The sequence below is a fragment of the Microcaecilia unicolor genome, chromosome 7 (genome assembly GCF_901765095.1).
Source record: "Microcaecilia unicolor chromosome 7, aMicUni1.1, whole genome shotgun sequence".
NCBI lineage: Eukaryota > Metazoa > Chordata > Amphibia > Gymnophiona > Siphonopidae > Microcaecilia > Microcaecilia unicolor.
In genome coordinates, this window is record NC_044037.1 from 216,657,158 (window position 1) to 216,677,448 (window position 20,291).

The window sequence follows — 20,291 nt, forward strand, 5'->3', positions numbered from 1 at the left end:
TTTCATTTTACTTGTTATGTATTCTTTTAAAGAGCAGATTCTCAATATATTCAGCATTCTCCGAGGACAAGCAGGCTGCTTGTTCTCACTGATGGGTGACGTCCACGGCAGCCCCTCCAATCGGAATCTTCACTAGCAAAGTCCTTTGCTAGCCCTCGCGCGCGCACCGCGCATGCGCGGCCGTCTTCCCGCCCAAAACCGGCTCGAGCCGGCCAGTCTTCTTTCGTCCGCACTCGGTACGGTTGTGTTTTCGCCGTGTCGAGCCCCGGAAAGTCGACCTCGCGCGTCCTTTTTCTCTTCGACGTGTTTTTTTCTTCGGAAAATCTTTAAAAATTTGTTCGGGAAGTGCTCCGGAAGCCCCCTCGGGTTTCGTTTTGCCCCTTCCCGTATTTTCAGACTTTGCCCCGGTAAGTTTTCTTTCGTCGTCGGGGTAGGCCTCTTTTCGGCCTCGGTCGAGATTTTTCTCCCTCAAAGTTTTGGTGCTCACTTTCGTCATTTCGGATTTTGATTTCGCCGGCGTGATTTTTCCGCCCATGACATCGAAGCCTTCCAGCGGCTTCAAGAAGTGCACCCAGTGTGCCCGGGTAATCTCGCTCACTGACAGGCACGCGTCGTGTCTTCAGTGTCTGGGGGCCGAGCACCGCCCTCAGGCCTGTAGTCTGTGTTCCCTTTTGCAAAGGAGGACTCAGGTAGCGAGATTGGCCCAGTGGAACGTTTTGTTCTCGGGCTCTTCGTCGGCATCGGCACCGGGGGTATCGTGTGCATCGGCGTCTTCAGCGTCCAGAGCTTCATCCTCGGCCGCCAGTGCATCGAGTGCATCGAGGCATCGGACCTCTGCATCGGCGCCGAGACATCGGATAGCTGCATCGACGTCGGTGGTACCGGGACCTCGTCTGCTGATGTCGTCGGACGGTGGTGCATCGTCTGGAGTGCAGATGAGGGCTGTCCATTCCCCTGCTGGTGGCGGTGAGCCTTCGGGTGGGTCTCCCCCTACCCTGAGGGCTCCTGCGGTACAGCCCCCCCCCCCCCCCCCCCCCGAGACCGACCTCCTTCGGCCTCGGCCCCGAGGAAGCGACGGCTGGATTCTAAGTCCCCCTCGTCGGTACTGGGAAGCTCCGGTGACATGCTTTGTTCCAAGAAGTCGAAGAAGCATCGTCACCGGTCCCCTTCCCGTGTCGATACCGAGAGCTCTGGGTCGCCGAGGGAGTCGGCACCCAGCAGGCATCGGCACCGAGAGGACCGCTCACCCTCTGTTCAGGAGGTGTCGATGCGCTCCACTCTGGACAGCCCGGAACAGCCTCCACGCCCGGAACAGGTTCTGACGTCGACGCCTGCATCGACTTCCATGCCTTTCTCTGCACCCGCTCTGAACGAGAGCCTCCGGGCCGTTCTCACAGAGATTCTGGGAGAGCTGTTGCGCCCTACCCCTCCGGTACCGGTGGTTCTTGCGCCACCGGTACCGTCGAGCGTGGCGCCGGCAGGTCCATCGCCCGAGGTGAGGTCTCCGGCGTCGGTGCCGCGTGCGGTGCCGGCTGCCGTCGCCTCCCAGGAAGGCTCCCCGACTACGTTGGCGGAGGGAGCTTCGCCGATGCGGGCGAGGGAGTCTACCTCTCGACGCCCCCATCGTGGACGTGGCTCCACAGAGTCGAGTCGGGCACGGTTGCAGACACAGGTCCGTGAACTTGTGTCTGACACCGAGGGTGAGGCCTCGTGGGAAGAGGAAGAAGACCCCAGATATTTCTCTGACGAGGAGTCTGAGGGTCTTCCTTCCGATCCCACTCCCTCTCCTGAAAGACAGCTTTCCCCTCCTGAGAGTCTGTCTTTCGCTTCCTTTGTCCGGGAGATGTCTACGGCCATCCCCTTCCCGGTGGTTGTGGAGGACGAGCCCAGGGCTGAAATGTTTGAGCTCCTGGACTATCCTTCTCCACCTAAGGAAGCGTCCACTGTTCCCCTGCACCATGTCCTCAAAAAGACATTGCTGGCGAACTGGACCAAGCCTTTAACTAATCCCCACATCCCCAAGAAGATCGAGTCCCAGTACCAGATCCATGGGGACCCAGATCTGATGCGCACCCAGTTGCCTCATGATTCTGGAGTTGTGGATCTGGCCCTAAAGAAGGCTAAGAGTTCTAGGGAGCATGCTTCGGCGCCCCCGGGCAAGGACTCTAGAACCTTAGACTCCTTTGGGAGGAAGGCCTACCATTCTTCTATGCTCGTGGCCAAAATCCAGTCTTACCAGCTCTACACGAGCATACACATGCGGAACAATGTGCGGCAGTTGGCGGGCTTGGTTGATGCTCTCCCTCCTGAGCAAGCCAAGCCTTTTCAGGAGGTGGTCAGGCAGCTGAAGGCGTGCAGAAAATTCCTGGCCAGAGGGGTGTATGACACCTTTGATGTTGCGTCCAGGGCCGCTGCTCAAGGTGTGGTGATGCGCAGTCTCTCATGGCTGCGTGCCTCCGACCTGGAGAATAGAATCCAGCAGCGGATTGCGGACTCGCCTTGCCGTGCGGATAATATTTTTGGAGAGAAAGTCGAACAGGTGGTAGAGCAGCTCCACCAGCGGGACACCGCATTCGACAAGTTCTCCCGCCGGCAGCCTTCAGCTTCTACCTCTACAGGTAGACGATTTTTTCGGGGGAAGGAAGACTGTTCCCTACTCTTCTGGTAAGCGTAGGTACAATCCTCCTTCTCGACAGCCTGCGGCCCAGGCTAAGCCCAGCGCGCTCGCTCTCGTCAGCAGCGTGCGACTCAGCAAGGCCCCTCGGCTCCCCAGCAAAAGCAAGGGGCGAGCTTTTGACTGGCTCCAGCAGAGCATAGCCGCCATCCAGGTGTCAGTGCCGGGCGACCTGCCAGTCGGAGGGAGGTTGAAAGCTTTTCACCAAAGGTGGCCTCTCATAACCTCCGATCAGTGGGTTCTCCAAATAGTCCGGCAAGGATACACCCTCAATTTGGCCTCAAAACCTCCAAATTGTCCACCGGGAGCTCAGTCTTACAGCTTCCAAGTTAAGCAGGTACTTGCAGAGGAACTCTCCGCCCTTCTCAGCGCCAATGCGGTCGAGCCCGTGCCATCCGGGCAAGAAGGGCTGGGATTCTATTCCAGGTACTTCCTTGTGGAAAAGAAAACAGGGGGGATGCGTCCCATCCTAGACCTAAGGGCCCTGAACAAATATCTGGTCAAAGAAAAGTTCAGGATGCTTTCCCTGGGCACCCTACTTCCATGATTCAGGAAAACGATTGGCTATGCTCTCTGGACTTGAAGGATGCCTACACACACATCCCGATACTGCCAGCTCACAGACAGTATCTGCGATTTCAGCTGGGCACACGTCACTTCCAGTACTGTGTGCTACCCTTTGGGCTCGCCTCTGCGCCCAGGGTGTCACAAAGTGCTTGGCTGTAGTAGCAGCAGCACTTCGCAGGCTGGGGGTGCACGTGTTCCCATATCTCGACGATTGGCTGGTGAAGAACACGTCCGAGGCAGGAGCCCTGCAGTCCATGCAGATGACTATTCGCCTCCTGGAGCTACTGGGGGTTGTGATAAATTACCCAAAGTCCCATCTTCTCCCGGCGCAGAGACTCGAATTCATAGGAGCTCTGCTGGATTCTCGGACGGCTCGCGCCTATCTCCCAGAGGCGAGGGCCAACAACTTGTTGTCCCTCGTCTCGCGGGTGCGAGCGTCCCAGCAGATCACAGCTCGGCAGATGTTGAGATTGCTGGGCCACATGGCCTCCACAGTTCATGTGACTCCCATGGCCCGCCTTCACATGAGATCTGCTCAATGGGCCCTAGCTTCCCAGTGGTTTCAGGCTGCTGGGGATCTAGAAGACGTGATCCACCTGTCCACGAGTTTTCTCGAATCCCTGTATTGGTGGACGATTTGCTCCAATTTGACTCTGGGACGTCCTTTCCAAATTCCTCAGCCACAAAAAGTGCTGACCACGGATGCGTCTCTCCTGGGATGGGGAGCTCATGTCGATGGGCTTCACACCCAAGGAAGCTGGTCCCTCCAGGAACGCGATCTACAGATCAATCTCTTGGAGTTGCGAGCGATCTGGAACGCTCTGAAGGCTTTCAGAGATCGGCTGTCCCACCAAATTATCCAAATTCAGACAGACAACCAGGTTGCCATGTACTACGTCAACAAGCAGGGGGGCACCGGATCTCGCCCCCTGTGTCAGGAAGCCATCAGCATGTGGCTCTGGGCTCGCCGTCACGGCATGGTGCTCCAAGCCACATATCTGGCAGGCGTAAACAACATTCTCCGAGGACAAGCAGGCTGCTTGTTCTCACGACTGGGTGACGTCCGCGGCAGCCCCCACCAACCGGAAAGAAGCTTCGCGGGACGGTCGGCACGCAGGGCACGCCCACTGCGCATGCGCGGCCGTCTTCCCGCCCGTGCGCGACCGCTCCCGCCAGTTCCTTTTTTTCCGCTCTGGAGAGAGTTGTGCTTTGCCGCTCTCTCTGTTTCAGCCGCCGGAATTTCGATCGCGTTTACGCGGATCGTCGCTTTTCTTTTTCTCTCTTGTTTTTGGGTTATCGCCGGTTTCCTTTTCAAAAAAAAAAAACCTGAGCGTGTGGAGCACGCGCTCCCCTTTTCCCTCGCTTCCAGCGGGGACGCCGCGTTGCGGCCTAGTGGCCGCTCGGTCGTTTCTTTTTTCGAGGTGTGATTCCAGCCACCATTGACGACTTTGACTTCGCCGACGCGATTTTTCCGTCGATGTCCTCGAAGGTCCCGAGTGGATTTAAAAAGTGTGGTCGCTGCGGCCGGCCGATCTCGCAGACCGACACCCACGCTTGGTGCCTCCAGTGCCTCGGGCCGGAGCACAATATCAAGTCGTGTTCCCTGTGTCTCGGTCTCCGGAAACGGACTCAGGTTGCGAGGCAAGTTCTGCGGGACCGTCTTTTTGGAACTTGCGCCGGCCCCTCGACGTCGACCTCGACGGCATCGGTACCGACGCCCGGTCCTTCGGTACCGGTATCGATGCCCGAGACATCGGCACCGATGGCATCGACCCCAGGAGAACAGGTCCCGTCGGCCCGCCGGTCCTCCGGTGAGAGTGGAGGTGAGAGGCCGCGTGGGCAGTCGGCCCCGGTCACTCCCTCAGCTCGTGGGCCACGGGACCGAACCCTGTCTGACCCGGTACCTCGAGACCGAGGGGGATCGACCTCCTCCTCCTCCATGCCTTCCGGCGCCGGTGACGGGCATCGCAAAAAGAAGGATAAGAAGCGTCGTCACCGGTCGCCCTCGGTGCATCCGGATATCGGAGAGGAGGCGACGCCGAAGCGTACTCGTCGAGAGGAGAGGTCCCCGTCGGTTGTGGAGGTACCGACGCGTCGGGGTTCCGGCACCTCGGTGCCGTCTCCTGGCCCCCATCAGCTTCTGACGCCGACACCCCTACCGGCCCCACCGCCTTTCCCGGCAGCGGGCCTGGACGAGTGCCTCAGAGCCATCCTTCCGGGGATCCTGGAAGGGCTGATGCGCCAGGCTGTGCCGGCGCCGGGGGTGCTTGCGCCCTCGGCGCCGATGTCTGTGGCGCCGGCGAGCTCTAGCCCGGCGCCGAGGCCGTCGACACCGCCGCCGCTTGCGGCGCCGGTCTCGACCGCCACGCAGGTGGAGTCGACGTCGATGGAGGGAGCTCCGTCCCCGCCGGCGCGGGAGTCCACCGCTCAACGACACCGAGACCCTGGTGCCTCGACGTCGAGCCGGGCCCGGTTCAGGACTCAGCTACATGAGCTTATGTCCGATACGAGGATGAGGACTCGTGGGGGGAAGAGGAGGACCCTAGATATTTCTCCTCAGAGGAGTCTACGGGCCTTCCCTCGGACCCCACGCCTTCACCGGAGAGGAAGCTCTCACCTCCCGAGAGTCTCTCCTTTGCCTCCTTTGTGCGGGATATGTCTATTAGCATTCCCTTCCCCGTGGTCTCTGTGGAAGAGCCGAGGGCCGAGATGCTCGAGGTCCTCGACTATCCATCACCACCTAGAGAGTCCTCCACGGTGCCGCTGCACAATGTCCTCAAAGAGACACTGCTTCGGAACTGGGTGCGACCATTAACTAACCCCACCATTCCCAAGAAAGCAGAGTCCCAATACAGGATCCACTCCGACCCAGAGTTAATGCGGCCCCAATTGCTCCATGACTCGGCGGTCGTGGATTCTGCTCTCAAGAGGGCACGGAGTTCGAGGGATACCGCCTCGGCGCCCCCGGGGCGGGAGTCTCGCACTCTGGACTCGTTTGGGAGGAAGGCCTACCAATCCTCCATGCTCGTGACCCGCATCCAGTCATACCTGCTCTATATGAGCATTCACATGCGGACCTATGTGCAACAACTGGCGGACCTGGTCGAGAAGCTCCCGCCGGAGCAGTCCAGGCCTTATCAGGAGGTGGTCAGGCAGCTGAAGGCGTGCAGAAAGTTCCTGTCCAGGGGTATCTATGACACCTGTGACGTGGCATCTCGTGCTGCGGCCCAAGGTATAGTGATGCGCAGGCTCTCATGGCTGCGTGCCTCTGACCTGGACAACCGCACCCAGCAGAGACTGGCCGACGTCCCTTGCCGGGGGGATAACATTTTCGGTGAGAAGGTCGAGCAGATGGTGGACCAACTGCACCAGCGGGAAACCGCCCTCGACAAACTCTCCCACCGGGCGCCTTCAGCATCCACCTCCACAGGTGGACGTTTTTCCCGGGCCCGGCAGGCTGCACCCTATCTTTGCAAAGCGTAGGTACAACCAGCCGGCCCGAAGGCCTCGTCAGGCACAGGGACAGCCCCAGCGCGCTCGTTCCCGTCAACAGCGTGCGCCTAAGCAGCCCCCTGCGCCTCCACAGCAAAAGCAGGGACGGGCTTTTGACTGGATCCACGGGAACATAGCCGCCCTCAAAGTGTCCGTACCGGACGATCTGCCGGTCGGGGGGAGGTTAAAATTTTTTCACCAAAGGTGGCCTCTCATAACCTCCGACCAGTGGGTTCTCCAAATAGTGCGGTGCGGATACGCCCTGAATTTGGCCTCCCTGCCTCCAAATTGTCCTCCGGGAGCTCAATCCTTCAGCTCCCATCACAAGCAGGTACTTGCAGAGGAACTCTCCGCCCTTCTCAGCGCCAATGCGGTCGAGCCCGTACCACCCGGGCAGGAAGGGCAGGGATTCTATTCCAGGTACTTCCTTGTGGAAAAGAAAACAGGGGGGATGCGTCCCATCCTAGACCTGAGAGGCCTGAACAAATTCCTGGTCAAAGAAAGTTCAGGATGCTTTCCTTGGGCACCCTTCTGCCAATGATTCAGAAAAACGATTGGCTATGTTCCCTGGATTTAAAGGATGCATATACTCACATCCCGATACTGCCAGCTCACAGACAGTATCTCAGATTCCGCCTGGGCGCACGGCACTTTCAGTATTGTGTGCTGCCCTTTGGGCTTGCCTCCGCCCCACGACTGTTTACAAAGTGCCTCGTGGTGGTGGCGGCGTACCTACGCAGGCTGGGAGTGCACGTGTTCCCATATCTCGACGATTGGCTGGTCAAGAACACCTCGGAGGCGGGAGCCCTCCGGTCCATGCAGTGCACTATTCAACTCCTGGAGCTGCTGGGGTTTGTGATAAATTACCCAAAGTCCCATCTCCAGCCAACCCAGTCTCTGGAATTCATAGGAGCTCTGCTGAATGCCCAGACGGCTCAGGCCTTCCTTCCCGAAGCGAGGGCCAACAACCTCCTGTCTCTCGCTTCGCAGGCCAGAGTGTCTCAGCAGGTCACAGCTCGGCAGATGTTGAGACTTCTGGGTCATATGGCCTCCACAGTTCATGTGACTCCCATGGCTCGTCTTCACATGAGATCTGCTCAATGGACCCTAGCTTCCCAGTGGTTCCAAGCCACCGGGAATCTAGAAGATGTCATCCGCCTCTCCACCAGTTGCCGCACTTCACTGCTCTGGTGGACCATCCGGACCAATTTGACTCTGGGACGTCCATTCCAAATTCCGCAGCCCACGAAGGTGCTGACGACGGATGCATCTCGCCTGGGTTGGGGAGCTCATGTCGATGGGCTTCACACCCAGGGTCTGTGGTCCCTCCAGGAAAAGGATCTGCAGATCAACCTCCTGGAGCTCCGAGCGATCTTGAACGCGCTGAAGGCTTTCAGAGATCGGCTGTCCTGCCAAATTATCCAAATTCGGACAGACAGTCAGGTTGCAATGTATTACGTCAACAAGCAGGGGGGCACCGGATCTCGCCCACTGTGTCAGGAAGCCGTCGGGCTGTGGCGCTGGGCGTGCCAGTTTGGCATGCTCCTCCAAGCCACATACCTGGCAGGCGTAAACAACAGTCTGGCCGACAGACTGAGCAGAGTCATGCAACCGCACGAGTGGTCGCTCCATTCCAGAGTGGTACGCAAGATCTTCCGAGAGTGGGGCACCCCCTCGGTGGACCTTTTCGCCTCTCAGACCAACCACAAGCTGCCTCTGTTCTGTTCCAGACTTCAGGCACACGGCAGGCTAGCGTCGGACGCCTTTCTCCTCCATTGGGGGACCGGCCTCCTGTATGCTTATCCTCCCATACCTTTGGTGGGGAAGACCTTACTGAAGCTCAAGCACGACCGCGGCACCATGATTCTGATAGCGCCCTTTTGGCCCCGTCAGATCTGGTTCCCCCTTCTTCTGGAGTTGTCCTCAGAAGAACCGTGGAGATTGGAGTGTTTTCCGACTCTCATTTCGCAGAACGACGGAGCGTTACTGCACCCCAACCTTCAGTCTCTGACTCTCACGGCCTGGATGTTGAGGGCGTAGACTTCGCCGCGTTGGGTCTGTCGGAGGGTGTCTCCCGGGTCCTGCTTGCCTCTAGGAAGGATTCCACTAAAAAGAGTTACTTTTTCAAGTGGAGGAGGTTTGTCGTTTGGTGTGAGAGCAAGGCCCTAGAACCTCGTTCTTGCCCGGCACAGAACCTGCTTGAATACCTTCTACACTTATCAGAGTCTGGCCTCAAGACCAACTCAGTAAGGAATCACCTTAGTGCGATTAGTGCTTACCATTATCGTGTGGAAGGTAAAGCCATCTCTGGAGAGCCTTTAGTCGTTCGATTCATGAGAGGCTTGCTTTTGTCAAAGCCCCCTATCAAGCCTCCTACAGTGTCATGGGATCTCAACGTCGTCCTCACCCAGCTGATGAAACCTCCTTTTGAGCCACTGAATACCTGCCATCTGAAGTACTTGACCTGGAAGGTCATTTTCTTGGTGGCAGTTACTTCAGCTCGTAGGGTCAGTGAGCTTCAAGCCCTAGTAGCTCATGCTCCATATACCAAATTTCATCACAACAGAGTAGTGCTCCGCACCCACCCAAAGTTCCTGCCGAAGGTGGTGTCTGAGTTCCATCTTAACCAGTCAATTGTCTTGCCAACATTCTTCCCCAGGCCGCATACCCGCCCTGCTGAACGTCAGTTGCACACATTGGACTGCAAGAGAGCATTGGCCTTCTACTTGGAGCGGACACAGCCCCACAGACAGTCCGCCCAATTGTTTGTTTCTTTCGACCCTAACAGGCTAGGGTCGCTGTCGGGAACGCACCATCTCCAATGGCTAGCAGATTGCATTTCCTTCACTTACGCCCAGGCTGGGCTGGCTCTTGAGGGTCATGTCACGGCTCATAGTGTTAGAGCCATGGCAGCGTCAGTGGCCCACCTGAAGTCAGCCACTATTGAAGAAATTTGCAAAGCTGCGACGTGGTCATCTGTCCACACATTCACATCTCATTACTGCCTCCAGCAGGATACCCGACGCGACAGTCGGTTCGGGCAGTCGGTGCTGCAGAATCTGTTTGGGGTGTAAATCCAACTCCACCCTCCAGGACCCGAATTTATTCTGGTCAGGCTGCACTCTCAGTTAGTTGTTCTTCGTAGGTCAATTTCTGTTATACCCTCGCCGTTGCGAGGTTCAATTGACCTGGGTTCTTGTTTTGAGTGAGCCTGAGAGCTAGGGATACCCCAGTCGTGAGAACAAGCAGCCTGCTTGTCCTCGGAGAAAGTGAATGATACATACCTGTAGCAGGTGTTCTCCGAGGACAGCAGGCTGATTGTTCTCACCTACCCTCCCTCCTCCCCTTTGGAGTTGTGTGTTTCATCTTTTGCTAGTCATTCAACTGGCGGGAGCGGTCACGCACGGGCGGGAAGACGGCCGCGCATGCGCGGTGGGCGTGCCCTGCGTGCCGACCGTCCCGCGAAGCTTCTTTCCGGTTGGTGGGGGCTGCCGCGGACGTCACCCAGTCGTGAGAACAATCAGCCTGCTGTCCTCGGAGAACACCTGCTACAGGTATGTATCATTCACTGTCTGGCCGACAGGTTGAGCAGGATTATGCAACCTCACGAGTGGTCGCTCAATTCCCGAGTGGTGCGCCAGATCTTCCAAGAGTGGGGCACCCCCTTGGTGGATCTCTTCGCATCTCGAGCAAACCACAAAGTCCCTCAGTTCTGTTCCAGGCTTCAGGCCCACGGCAGACTGGCATCGGATGCCTTCCTCCTGCATTGGGGGGAGGGCCTGCTGTATGCTTATCCTCCCATTCCTCTGGTGGGGAAGACTTTGTTGAAACTCAAGCAAGACCGAGGCACCATGATTCTGATTGCTCCCTTTTGGCCGCGTCAGATCTGGTTCCCTCTTCTTCTGGAGTTATCCTCCGAAGAACCGTGGAGATTGGAGTGTTTTCCGACCCTCATCACGCAGGACGAAGGGGCTCTTCTGCATCCCAGCCTCGGTCCCTGGCTCTCACGGCCTGGATGTTGAGAGCGTAGACTTTGCCTCTTTGGGTCTGTCAGAGGGTGTCTCCCGCATCTTGCTTGCTTCCAGGAAAGATTCCACCAAGAGGAGTTACTTCTTTCTATGGAGGAGGTTTGCAGTCTGGTGTGACAGCAAGGCCCTAGATCCTCGCTCTTGTCCTACACAGACCCTGCTTGAATACCTTCTGCACTTGTCTGAGTCTGGCCTCAAGACCACTCTGTAAGGGTTCACCTTAGTGCAATCAGTGCATACCATTACCATGTGGAAGGTAAGCCGATCTCGGGACAGCCTTTAGTTGTTCGCTTCATGAGAGGTTGCTTTTGTCAAAGCCCCCTGTCAAGCCTCCTACAGTGTCATGGGATCTCAATGTCGTTCTCACCCAGCTGATGAAACCTCCTTTTGAGCCACTGAACTCCTGCCATCTGAAGTTCTTGACCTGGAAGGTCATTTTCTTGGTGGCAGTTACTTCAGCTCGTAGAGTCAGTGAGCTTCAGGCCCTGGTAGCCCAGGCCCCTTGCACCAAATTTCATCATAACAGAGTAGTCCTCCGCACTCACCCTAAGTTCTTGCCAAGGTCGTGTCGGAGTTCCATCTGAACCAGTCAATTGTCTTGCCAACATTCTTTCCCCGTCCTCATTCCTGCCCTGCTGAACGTCAGCTGCACACATTGGACTGCAAGAGAGCATTGGCCTTCTATCTGGAGCGGACACAGCCCAACAGACAGTCCGCCCAATTGTTTGTTTCTTTTGATCCCAATAGGAGGGGAGTGGCTGTGGGGAAACGCACCATATCCAATTGGCTAGCAGATTGCATTTCCTTCACTTACGCCCAGGCGGGGCTGGCTCTTGAGGGTCATGTCACGGCTCATAATGTTAGAGCCATGGCAGCGTCGGTAGCCCACTTGAAGTCAGCCTCCATTGAAGAAATTTGCAAAGCTGCGACGTGGTCATCTGTCCACACATTCACATCTCATTACTGCCTGCAGCAGGATACCCGACGCGACAGTCGGTTCGGGCAGTCAGTTCTTCAGAACCTGTTTGGGCTTTAGGATCCAACTCCACCCCCCGAGGGCCCTGTTTGTTCTGTTCCAGGCTGCACTCTCAGTTAGTTGGTAAATTTTTTAGGTCAATCTCAGTTATGTCCTCGCCGTTGCGAGGCCAATTGACCATGGTTGTTGTTTTGAGGTGAGCCTGGGGGCTAGGGATACCCACTCAGTGAGAACAAGCAGCCTGCTTGTCCTCGGAGAAAGCGAATGCTACATACCTGTAGAAGGTATTCTCCGAGGACAGCAGGCTGATTGTTCTCACAAACCCGCCCCGCCTCCCCTTTGGAGTTGTGTCTTCCCTTGTCTTTGTCTTGCTACGTATGAGACTGGCCGGCTCGAGCCGGTTTCGGGCGGGAAGACGGCCGCGCATGCGCGGTGCGCGCGGGCGCGCAAGGGCTAGCAAAGGACTTTGCTAGTGAAGATTCCGATTGGAGGGGCTGCCGTGGACGTCACCCATCAGTGAGAACAATCAGCCTGCTGTCCTCGGAGAATACCTTCTACAGGTATGTAGCATTTGCTTTACACTTTGAGTAACAGCTCATGTGATTAGTGCTGATCTGTCGGTAAGCCCTAATTTTGATCTTTGTATTATTCACTTTCTTGTGGTTTCACGCATGTGTGGATGCATTGTTGTATATTTTGTCACTTAATTTTTATTACCATATATTCATCACATACTTGATGACATTGTTCACTTTATTGAATTCTAGTGGACCTTCACACACATTCATTTGACACGTTCATATTTTTTTCAGCAATGAATGTTGCATTGCATTAGGTGAGCTGGTTGATATTGTTTATTTAGATTTTTAAAAGGCATTTGACAAAGTGCCTCATGAAAGACTCCTGAGGAAATTGGAGAGTTATGGAATGGGAGGTAGTGTTCTATTGTGGATTAAAAGGTAGAAAACAGTGAGTAGGGTTAAATGGTCAGTATTCTCCATAGAGAAGTGTAGATAGTGGTGTTCCCCAGGGGGTCTGTGCTGGGACCGCTGCTTTTTAACATATTTATAAAAAAGTTCTAGAGATGGGAGTAACTAGTGAGGTAATTAAACTTGCCAACGACTCAAAGTTATTCAAAGTTGTTAAATTGCAAGATGATTGTGAAAAATTACAAGAGGACCGTACGAGGCTGAGCATCCAAATGGCAGGTGACGTTTAATGTGAGCAAGTTCAAAATGATGCATGTGGAAAAGAGGAACCTGAACCATAGCTACGTTATGCAAGGTTCCACATTAGGAATCACCGACCAGAAAAGGGATCTAGGTGTCATCACTGATGATACTTTGAAACCCCTTTCTCAGTGTGCGTTGGCGGCTAAGAAAGCAAATAGAATGTTAGGTATTATTAGGAAAGGAATGGAAACAAAAATGAGGACGTTATAATGCCTTGTATCGCTACATGGTGTAACCACACCTTGAATACTATGTGCAATTCTGGTCACCACATCTCAAAAAAGGTGTAGTGGAATTAGAAAAGGTACGGAGAAGAGCGACGAAAATGATAAAAGAAGCTGGGTCACTTTTTTTTATCAGGGTGTATTTATGTTTAGCTTTTTGGTGCACATATGTTATTTTCCATTGGATTCTGTTCAATCTGGTTTCTGGTCACAATACAGTTCTTATGTTGTTAAATTTTATTATGTCTTTTGTACATGTAACATTTACTATTTGTTCATATTTTAGATTGACCCCTGAGCCTGGCGTTGTTGCCAAAACACAGCCCGTGTCAGGTCATAAAGCGCACTTGTACCATTTCTTGAGAGCCCTTTGTGCTGCTTCTTTGGATTGCCTGTGTTGTGTACTTTGACCCTCTCCGTTGTATGCTTCTATATTAAGAACAGCCCATGAATAGGACGCAGTGCTTTCTTATCAAATATGACAATTCTAGTTACTAAAAGGAGTACTACATATATTCATTCTACAGACCAGTCTGTTAACGAGCTGTTGATTTAATTCTGTTATTTAAATTTACCTACATTTTTTTCTTTAATCGGGTCAACAGACTAAGATTAAATCATACATTAGGATTATATTCCATAAAACAAGAGTTTTATATTCAGTAAGATATGTTGTGGGAATTGCAGTTAAATCACAATTACTCATAAATGATACCTCTGTGGCTAAAGGTTTACAACACACAGTGATTATGAGAACCAATGGAAATATGGAAAGCAAGAACATTTTAAAAAACTGCATGGTATATTAGATTAAAATATTTTAAATGACTGTTTAAGGGATATCCTGGTTATTAATATGATATATATGTGCTCTACCTATGCAATAAGTTTCCTAATTACAAAGACTGCATACATTTTCTAACTGCAGCTCCTTTGTAACATCGGAGCATGCTAGGGAGGTAAAATTCCTTGATGAAATCAAGCACAGCTTTATGGAGCAGCTGGTACAGGAGCTGACGAGAGAAGGAAAAATTCTAGACCTAGTCCTTAGTGGAGCACATGATCTGGTGCGGGAGGTAATGGTGCTGGGGGTGCTTGATAATAGTGATCGTAATATGATCGGATTTGATATTAGCTTTGAAGTAAGTATACATAGGAAATCAAATACGTCAGCGTTTACCTTTAAAAAGGAGACTATGACAAAATGAGAAGAATGGTGAAAATAAAAATTAGAGGAGCAACTGCGAGGGTCAAAAATTTACATCAGGCGTAGATACTGTTCAAAAACACCATTCTGGAAGCCCAGGCCAAATATATTCCGCGTATTAGAAAAGGAGGACAGAAAACCAAACGACATCCGGCGTGGTTAAAAAGTGAGGTGAAGGAAGCTATTAGAGCCAAAAGAAAATCCTTCAGAAAATGGAAGAAGGAACCGACTGAAAATAATAAGAAACAGCATAAGGAATGTCAAGTCAAACGCAAAGCGCTGATAAGGAAGGATAAGAGGAACTTCGAAAAAAAGATTGCGTTGGAGGCAAAAACACATAGTAAAAATTTTTTTAGGTATATTAAAAGCAGGAAGCCGGCAAAAGAATCGGTTGGACCGCTAGATGACCGAGGAGTAAAAGGAGCGATCAGAGAAGACAAAGCCATAGCGGAGAGATTAAATGAATTATTTGCTTCGGTCTTCACCGAGGAAGATTTGGGTGAGATACCGATGCCAGAAATGGTATTCGAAGCTGACGAGTCGGAGAAACTGAATGAATTCTCTATAAATCTGGAGGATGTAATGGGGCAGTTCTACAAATTGAAGAGTAGCAAATCTCCTGGACCGGATGATATTCATCCCACAGTACTGATAGAACTGAAAGATGAGCTTGCGGAGCTATTGTTAGTAATATGTAATTTATCCTTAAAATCGAGCGTGGTACCGGAAGATTGGAGGGTGCCCAATGTAACGCCGATTTTTAAAAAGGTTCCAGAGGAGAACCGGGAAATTATAGACCGGTGAGTCTGACGTCAGTGCCGGGCAAAATGGTAGAGACTATTATTATTATTATTATTATTAGGAGGTAGTATTCTATTGTGGATTAAAAACTGGTTAAAAGAAAGAAAATAGAGAGTAGGGTTAAATGGTCAGTATTCTCAATGGAGAAGGGTAGTTAGTGGTGTTCCCCAGGGTTCTGTGCTGGGACTGCTGCTTTTTAACGTATTTATAAATGACCTAAAGATGGGAGTAACTAGTGAGGTAATTAAATTTGATGATGAAACAAAGTTATTCAAAGTAATTAAATTGCAGGAGGATTGTGAAAAATTACAAGAGGACCTTACGAGACTGCGAGACTGGGCGTCTAAATGGCAGATGACGCTTAATGTGAGCAAGTGCAAAGTGATACATGTGGGAAAGAGGAACCCCAATTATAGCTGTGTCATGCAAGGTTCCACGTTAGGAGTCACGGACCAAGAAAGGGGATCTAGGTGTCATCGTTGATGATACGTTGAAACATTCTGCTCAATGTGCTGCTGCAGGTGAGAAAGCAAATAGAATGTTAGGTATTATTAGGAAAGGAATGGAAAACAAAAATGAGGATATTATAATCCCTTTGTATCGCTCCATAGTGCGACCGCACCTCGAATATTGTGTTCAATTCTGGTCGCCGCATCTCAAAAAAGATATAGTGGAATTAGAAAAGGTGCAGAGAAGGGCGACGAAAATGATAAAGGGACGACTTCCCTATTCTGAAAGGCTAAAGCAGCTAGGGCTCTTCAGCTTGGAGAAAAGGCGGCTGAGGGAAGATATGATAGAGCTCTATAAAATAGTGAGTGGAGTTGAACGGGTAGATGTGAAGCGTCTGTTTACGCTTTCCAAAAATTCTAGGACTAGGGGGCATACAATGAAGATACAATGTAGTAAATTTAAAACGAATCGGAGAAATGTTTCTTTACTCAACGTGTAATTAAACTCTGGAATGCGTTGCCAGAGAATGTGGTAAAGGTGGTTAGCTTGGTGGAGTTTAAAAAAGGTTTGGACGGCTTCCTAAAGGAAAAGTCCATAGACCATTATTAAATGGACTTGGGGAAAATCTACTATTTCTGGGATAAGCAGTATAAAATGTTTTGTACTTGTTTTTTTTGGATGTTGCCGGGTATTTGTGACCTGGATTGGCCACTATTGGAAACAGGATGCTGGGCTTGATGGACCTTTGGTCTTTCCCAGTATGGCAAAACTTATGTAGCTATAGTTGCCTGTTCATCAAAGCTAATTGCAGATAAATAATTGTGGAAGGCTAGTGAGGAATAGAGGAGGAGGATGGGGGAGAGGGAGATGAGAAGTTGACAGGAGAAAAGGGAAGGAGGAGAGGTTTAAAGTCATGTTCCTTATCTAGAATTGCTGGATGTGGAAGTGGCATCGTAGCAAACAAGGCAGGGACAGCACACCTAGAGCCAGAATCTTCAACATTCTTTTCTGTATATCATAAAATGAATCTCCCCTTGATCTTGTCCTGGAAAATTGCTCATCACTACCAAGTCTCCATCAGCAGAGGATACGTTGTTGAGCTACCATGGCTGTTATTCTAGCATATGTCTGACCACTGTAAGAGGAAGTAGAGGGACTGCAAAAGACTAATTCAAATACTTGTTCCACTTTTTAAGAATGAAGGACGGAGACCATGCTCCAACAAACAATGGATCATAAAGGAAGGGTAATAGCTATCCTGAGAAGTAAATTGGTTAACGGCATTCTATGGAGATACATGGGATCTGTACTCCCTTCCCTGCATGACCCCTTCAGCTGTGGCACTTGCTGAGGTTTCTGCTTCTGTCTTCTTTCCATTCCAGAGTGTATTCCATGCTTTCACTTTTTTTCCCCTTCTCTTATTCACACGTTCTCACTCTTACCTGTATCCTTTTTATTCTCTCTCTTCCCCATTTCATCATTCCTCTTAGAGACCTCCTCCATGATCTGTAGGTTCTTTTTAATTTTATTTTTGTTGCTTTGTGTAATGTTTATGGCGACTGTTTATCATCTTTCTATTTATCATCTTTCTACAGTATTTCTCTGATGTCTGGCAAAAGGAGGTAACTGCTCAGTTTAATCAAGAAAGAAGTTGCCTAGACCTATACATGTTTTGTCTAATTTATCCCCCATTTCAGTCCCCCTAGAATGTCTGTTGGATAATTGGATAACATTGTTGATTAGTGAAAGCTTTCTGAATAATAAAACAGCCTTAACTTATGATTTAAAAAGTGATAACACTATTATGTTAATAGTCACAGAGTACTGCTTGAGGCTGATGAATTTTCTTTTAATTTTCTGAAAATGTACCCTCCTTAGCATAAGTTAGTGATTTCTTTGAGCAGGCTAAAGGAATAGGACAGGAAATTTTCCAGTGGTTAAAGCAGTAGGCTGAAAACCAGGGAAGCCAGGGTTTGGCTTCTGCTTCTAATACACCTTGTGACCTTGGACAAGTTGGGGCATAATTATCAATGTGGGCTATAGTTAAGAGAGGTTATTTTACCACTAACTTGGTGCTGTTTTTTTGGAAAGCTCTCATTTTATGCAATGAGACTTTGTTACTAATAACTGGGGTTAACAGTAAAATAACCCATCTTAATGGTAGCCCACATTGATAACTTCCTTCTTAATCTCGTATTGTGTTAGGTATCCTCTTAGACTGAAAGCTCCTTGAGGCAGGGACATGTTGTGTCTAAATATTTATCAGCATTGTATAGTACTGCATAGGTCCAGTATCGCTATAAAAAATAAGTGTTATTAGAGCCAGATAAATAATGGGGTATAGTTCAGTATTTTTTTTTTAAGTACTTGTTTCACTTACTTGTTTCACTTGAGGGCTCAGAAGACTATTTTAGCTTTATGGAGATAGTTTTAGCAGTGACATTGGAATCATCCATGATTTTAATGATTGGAGGCCTCTGTGTCCACACAAAGTTCTTACTTTCACACATTGCATAGATTGACTGAATTGACTGGATGTCTTGGGTTTCACCTAGGTAATCAGTAAGCCCATTGATGCAGCAGGATAGACAGTTAACCTTATCTGTTACTCAGATTCTCTGGGGTTTTGCCTAATAGTGGAAGAGGTTTTAATACATTTACTGTTTTAGTCAAATCATTTTTAACTTTTAAACTTGTGGGGAGCTTTCCTCTGATTTAAGACTTCACTACTGCAGAACTGGTATACTCGAGAATGCTTGCTAAAAGCATTTGCTGCTTTTACAACAAATTACTAAGCACTTTGGTTAATGAAGTGGCTAACCTTCAGATCCTGGTTTTCTTAATAAGCAAATGTACCACAGTCCATACCTATCTCCATGATTAAAGGTCATTAGCTATGGGTATCTGATAAGATCTAGAATTGAAATGTTGTCTGCTGTAGCTAGTTTAAGGGCCCTTTTACTATAGCTTAGCATGTGCTAAATGCAGTTTGCCCTATTTTATTCCTATGGGCCACATTGTGCTTAGTGCATGCTAAGCTTTAGTAAAAGGGCCCCTTAGCTTGGCTACCTAAATGGTTCCTATGATGAAGAGCAACTTTCATTATCTTCTTGTTATGACATTTCTTGTTGATCACAGATCTCATTTTTTTTTTGGTTCATTCATCGGTCTCCTTTGGCATGAACTGTTTATGGGAGGCATCTTTTAAACTGGATTTGCCTTCAAATAATATTTATAGACTATGGTTTCTGCAGATCACAGCAGATAGACTCAGTAGTAGGGCTGGTCTTAGAAAAGCTATAAATAATATCTCCCTAACGTGTATTGACTATCAGATAACTAGCATATACAGAACATGGTTTTGTGTATATTAGGCACACGTTAAACGATTCCTGTTTATCTGGTACATTAATTTTACAAAACCAAACTGTTGAATGTAATTTTTTTTCTGATACATTGCTAAGAAGTGTGTTAATGTTGTTTCCAAACAGAAAGAATTGTGTAACATGATACTTGACTGTTGTGCTCAACAAAGAACATATGAGAAGTTTTTTGGCTTGCTCGCTGGGGTAAGTTTAATATTTGGTGTCTTTACACGGTGACCATGTTAGCATAGGACACCAGCAGAAGTGATAAATAATAAACTTTTTATTATTATTATTTATTTATTTCGTTGAATAGCAGAGCAGTTTTCTTTTCCTTTGGGCTTCATGCTGAATCGAACTGACCACTGTTAGGTTACAAACCCATGATCATTCATTCATGATTATCTAGGGCAGTGTTTCCCAAGTCTGATCCTGGAGAACCCCTTGTCAGTCAAGTTTTCAGAATATCCAAAATGACTATGCATGAACTTGATTTACATACACTGCCTCTATTATATACAGATCTTTTTCATGCATAGTCATTGTGGATATCCTGAAAACCTGACTGGTAAGGGGTACTCTAGGGCCAGACATGGAAAACACTGACCTAGGGGTTGTGGCGAACAGTTTTCCCAGCTTTTGTATCCCCTCCCAAATCAGTTCAACATTTGCCAAGAGTCATAAACTGTGTCTTCTGAACTTGGCAAACACTAGACATCACCATTCAACAAAGACTGAAAATTCTTGTCTCCTACAGCTCCAGACACTGCCTCTGCAGTATCTTCACAGTTAGGTGCTAAGCAATTTAGGGGGTGGGGAGGGGAAGAAATCAACATCTGCTGATGTTGATAGTAAGTCAGGTAACATATTGTGTGATACATTTTTGAGGGTTAAGTTTGCAGTAGTATCTTCTAACTGTGCATTATATTGAGGACTAATATTCAAATATAGCCAGTGAAAATATAACTTTTCTATCCATGGATTTTCAGCCCATATATGGATAATATTGAGTTGATATGGTTTGACTGTTCCGATGATTTATCTGTATAGTAAAGGGGCCTAAACTAATGGGCATAGTTAGCAACATCGGGTACCATAAAGATGTGTTATTTTACTGTTAACTCCCAATTATTAATAAGTAGATCTTGTTGCACAAAATGTGACCTTTGCTAAAATAGAATGAGTTAGGGGCATAGTTATCAAGGTGGGCTACTATTAAGATGTATTATTTTACCTCCAACTTGTACTGTTTTAGCAGAGCTCTCATTTTATGCA

General features: G+C 49.7%; 1 protein-coding gene across 2 annotated transcripts in view; it reads left to right on the top strand.

Annotated features, from left to right (window-relative positions):
* CWC22 (CWC22 spliceosome associated protein homolog) overlaps positions 1–20,291 on the top strand; it is a 201,057-nt gene that overhangs the window by 144,453 nt on the left and 36,313 nt on the right. For both annotated transcript variants that reach the window (XM_030210141.1, XM_030210142.1), the window contains exon 15: positions 19,143–19,220. In XM_030210141.1, the coding sequence (XP_030066001.1) occupies positions 19,143–19,220 (78 nt within the window). The remainder of the gene's footprint in view (positions 1–19,142; positions 19,221–20,291) is intronic.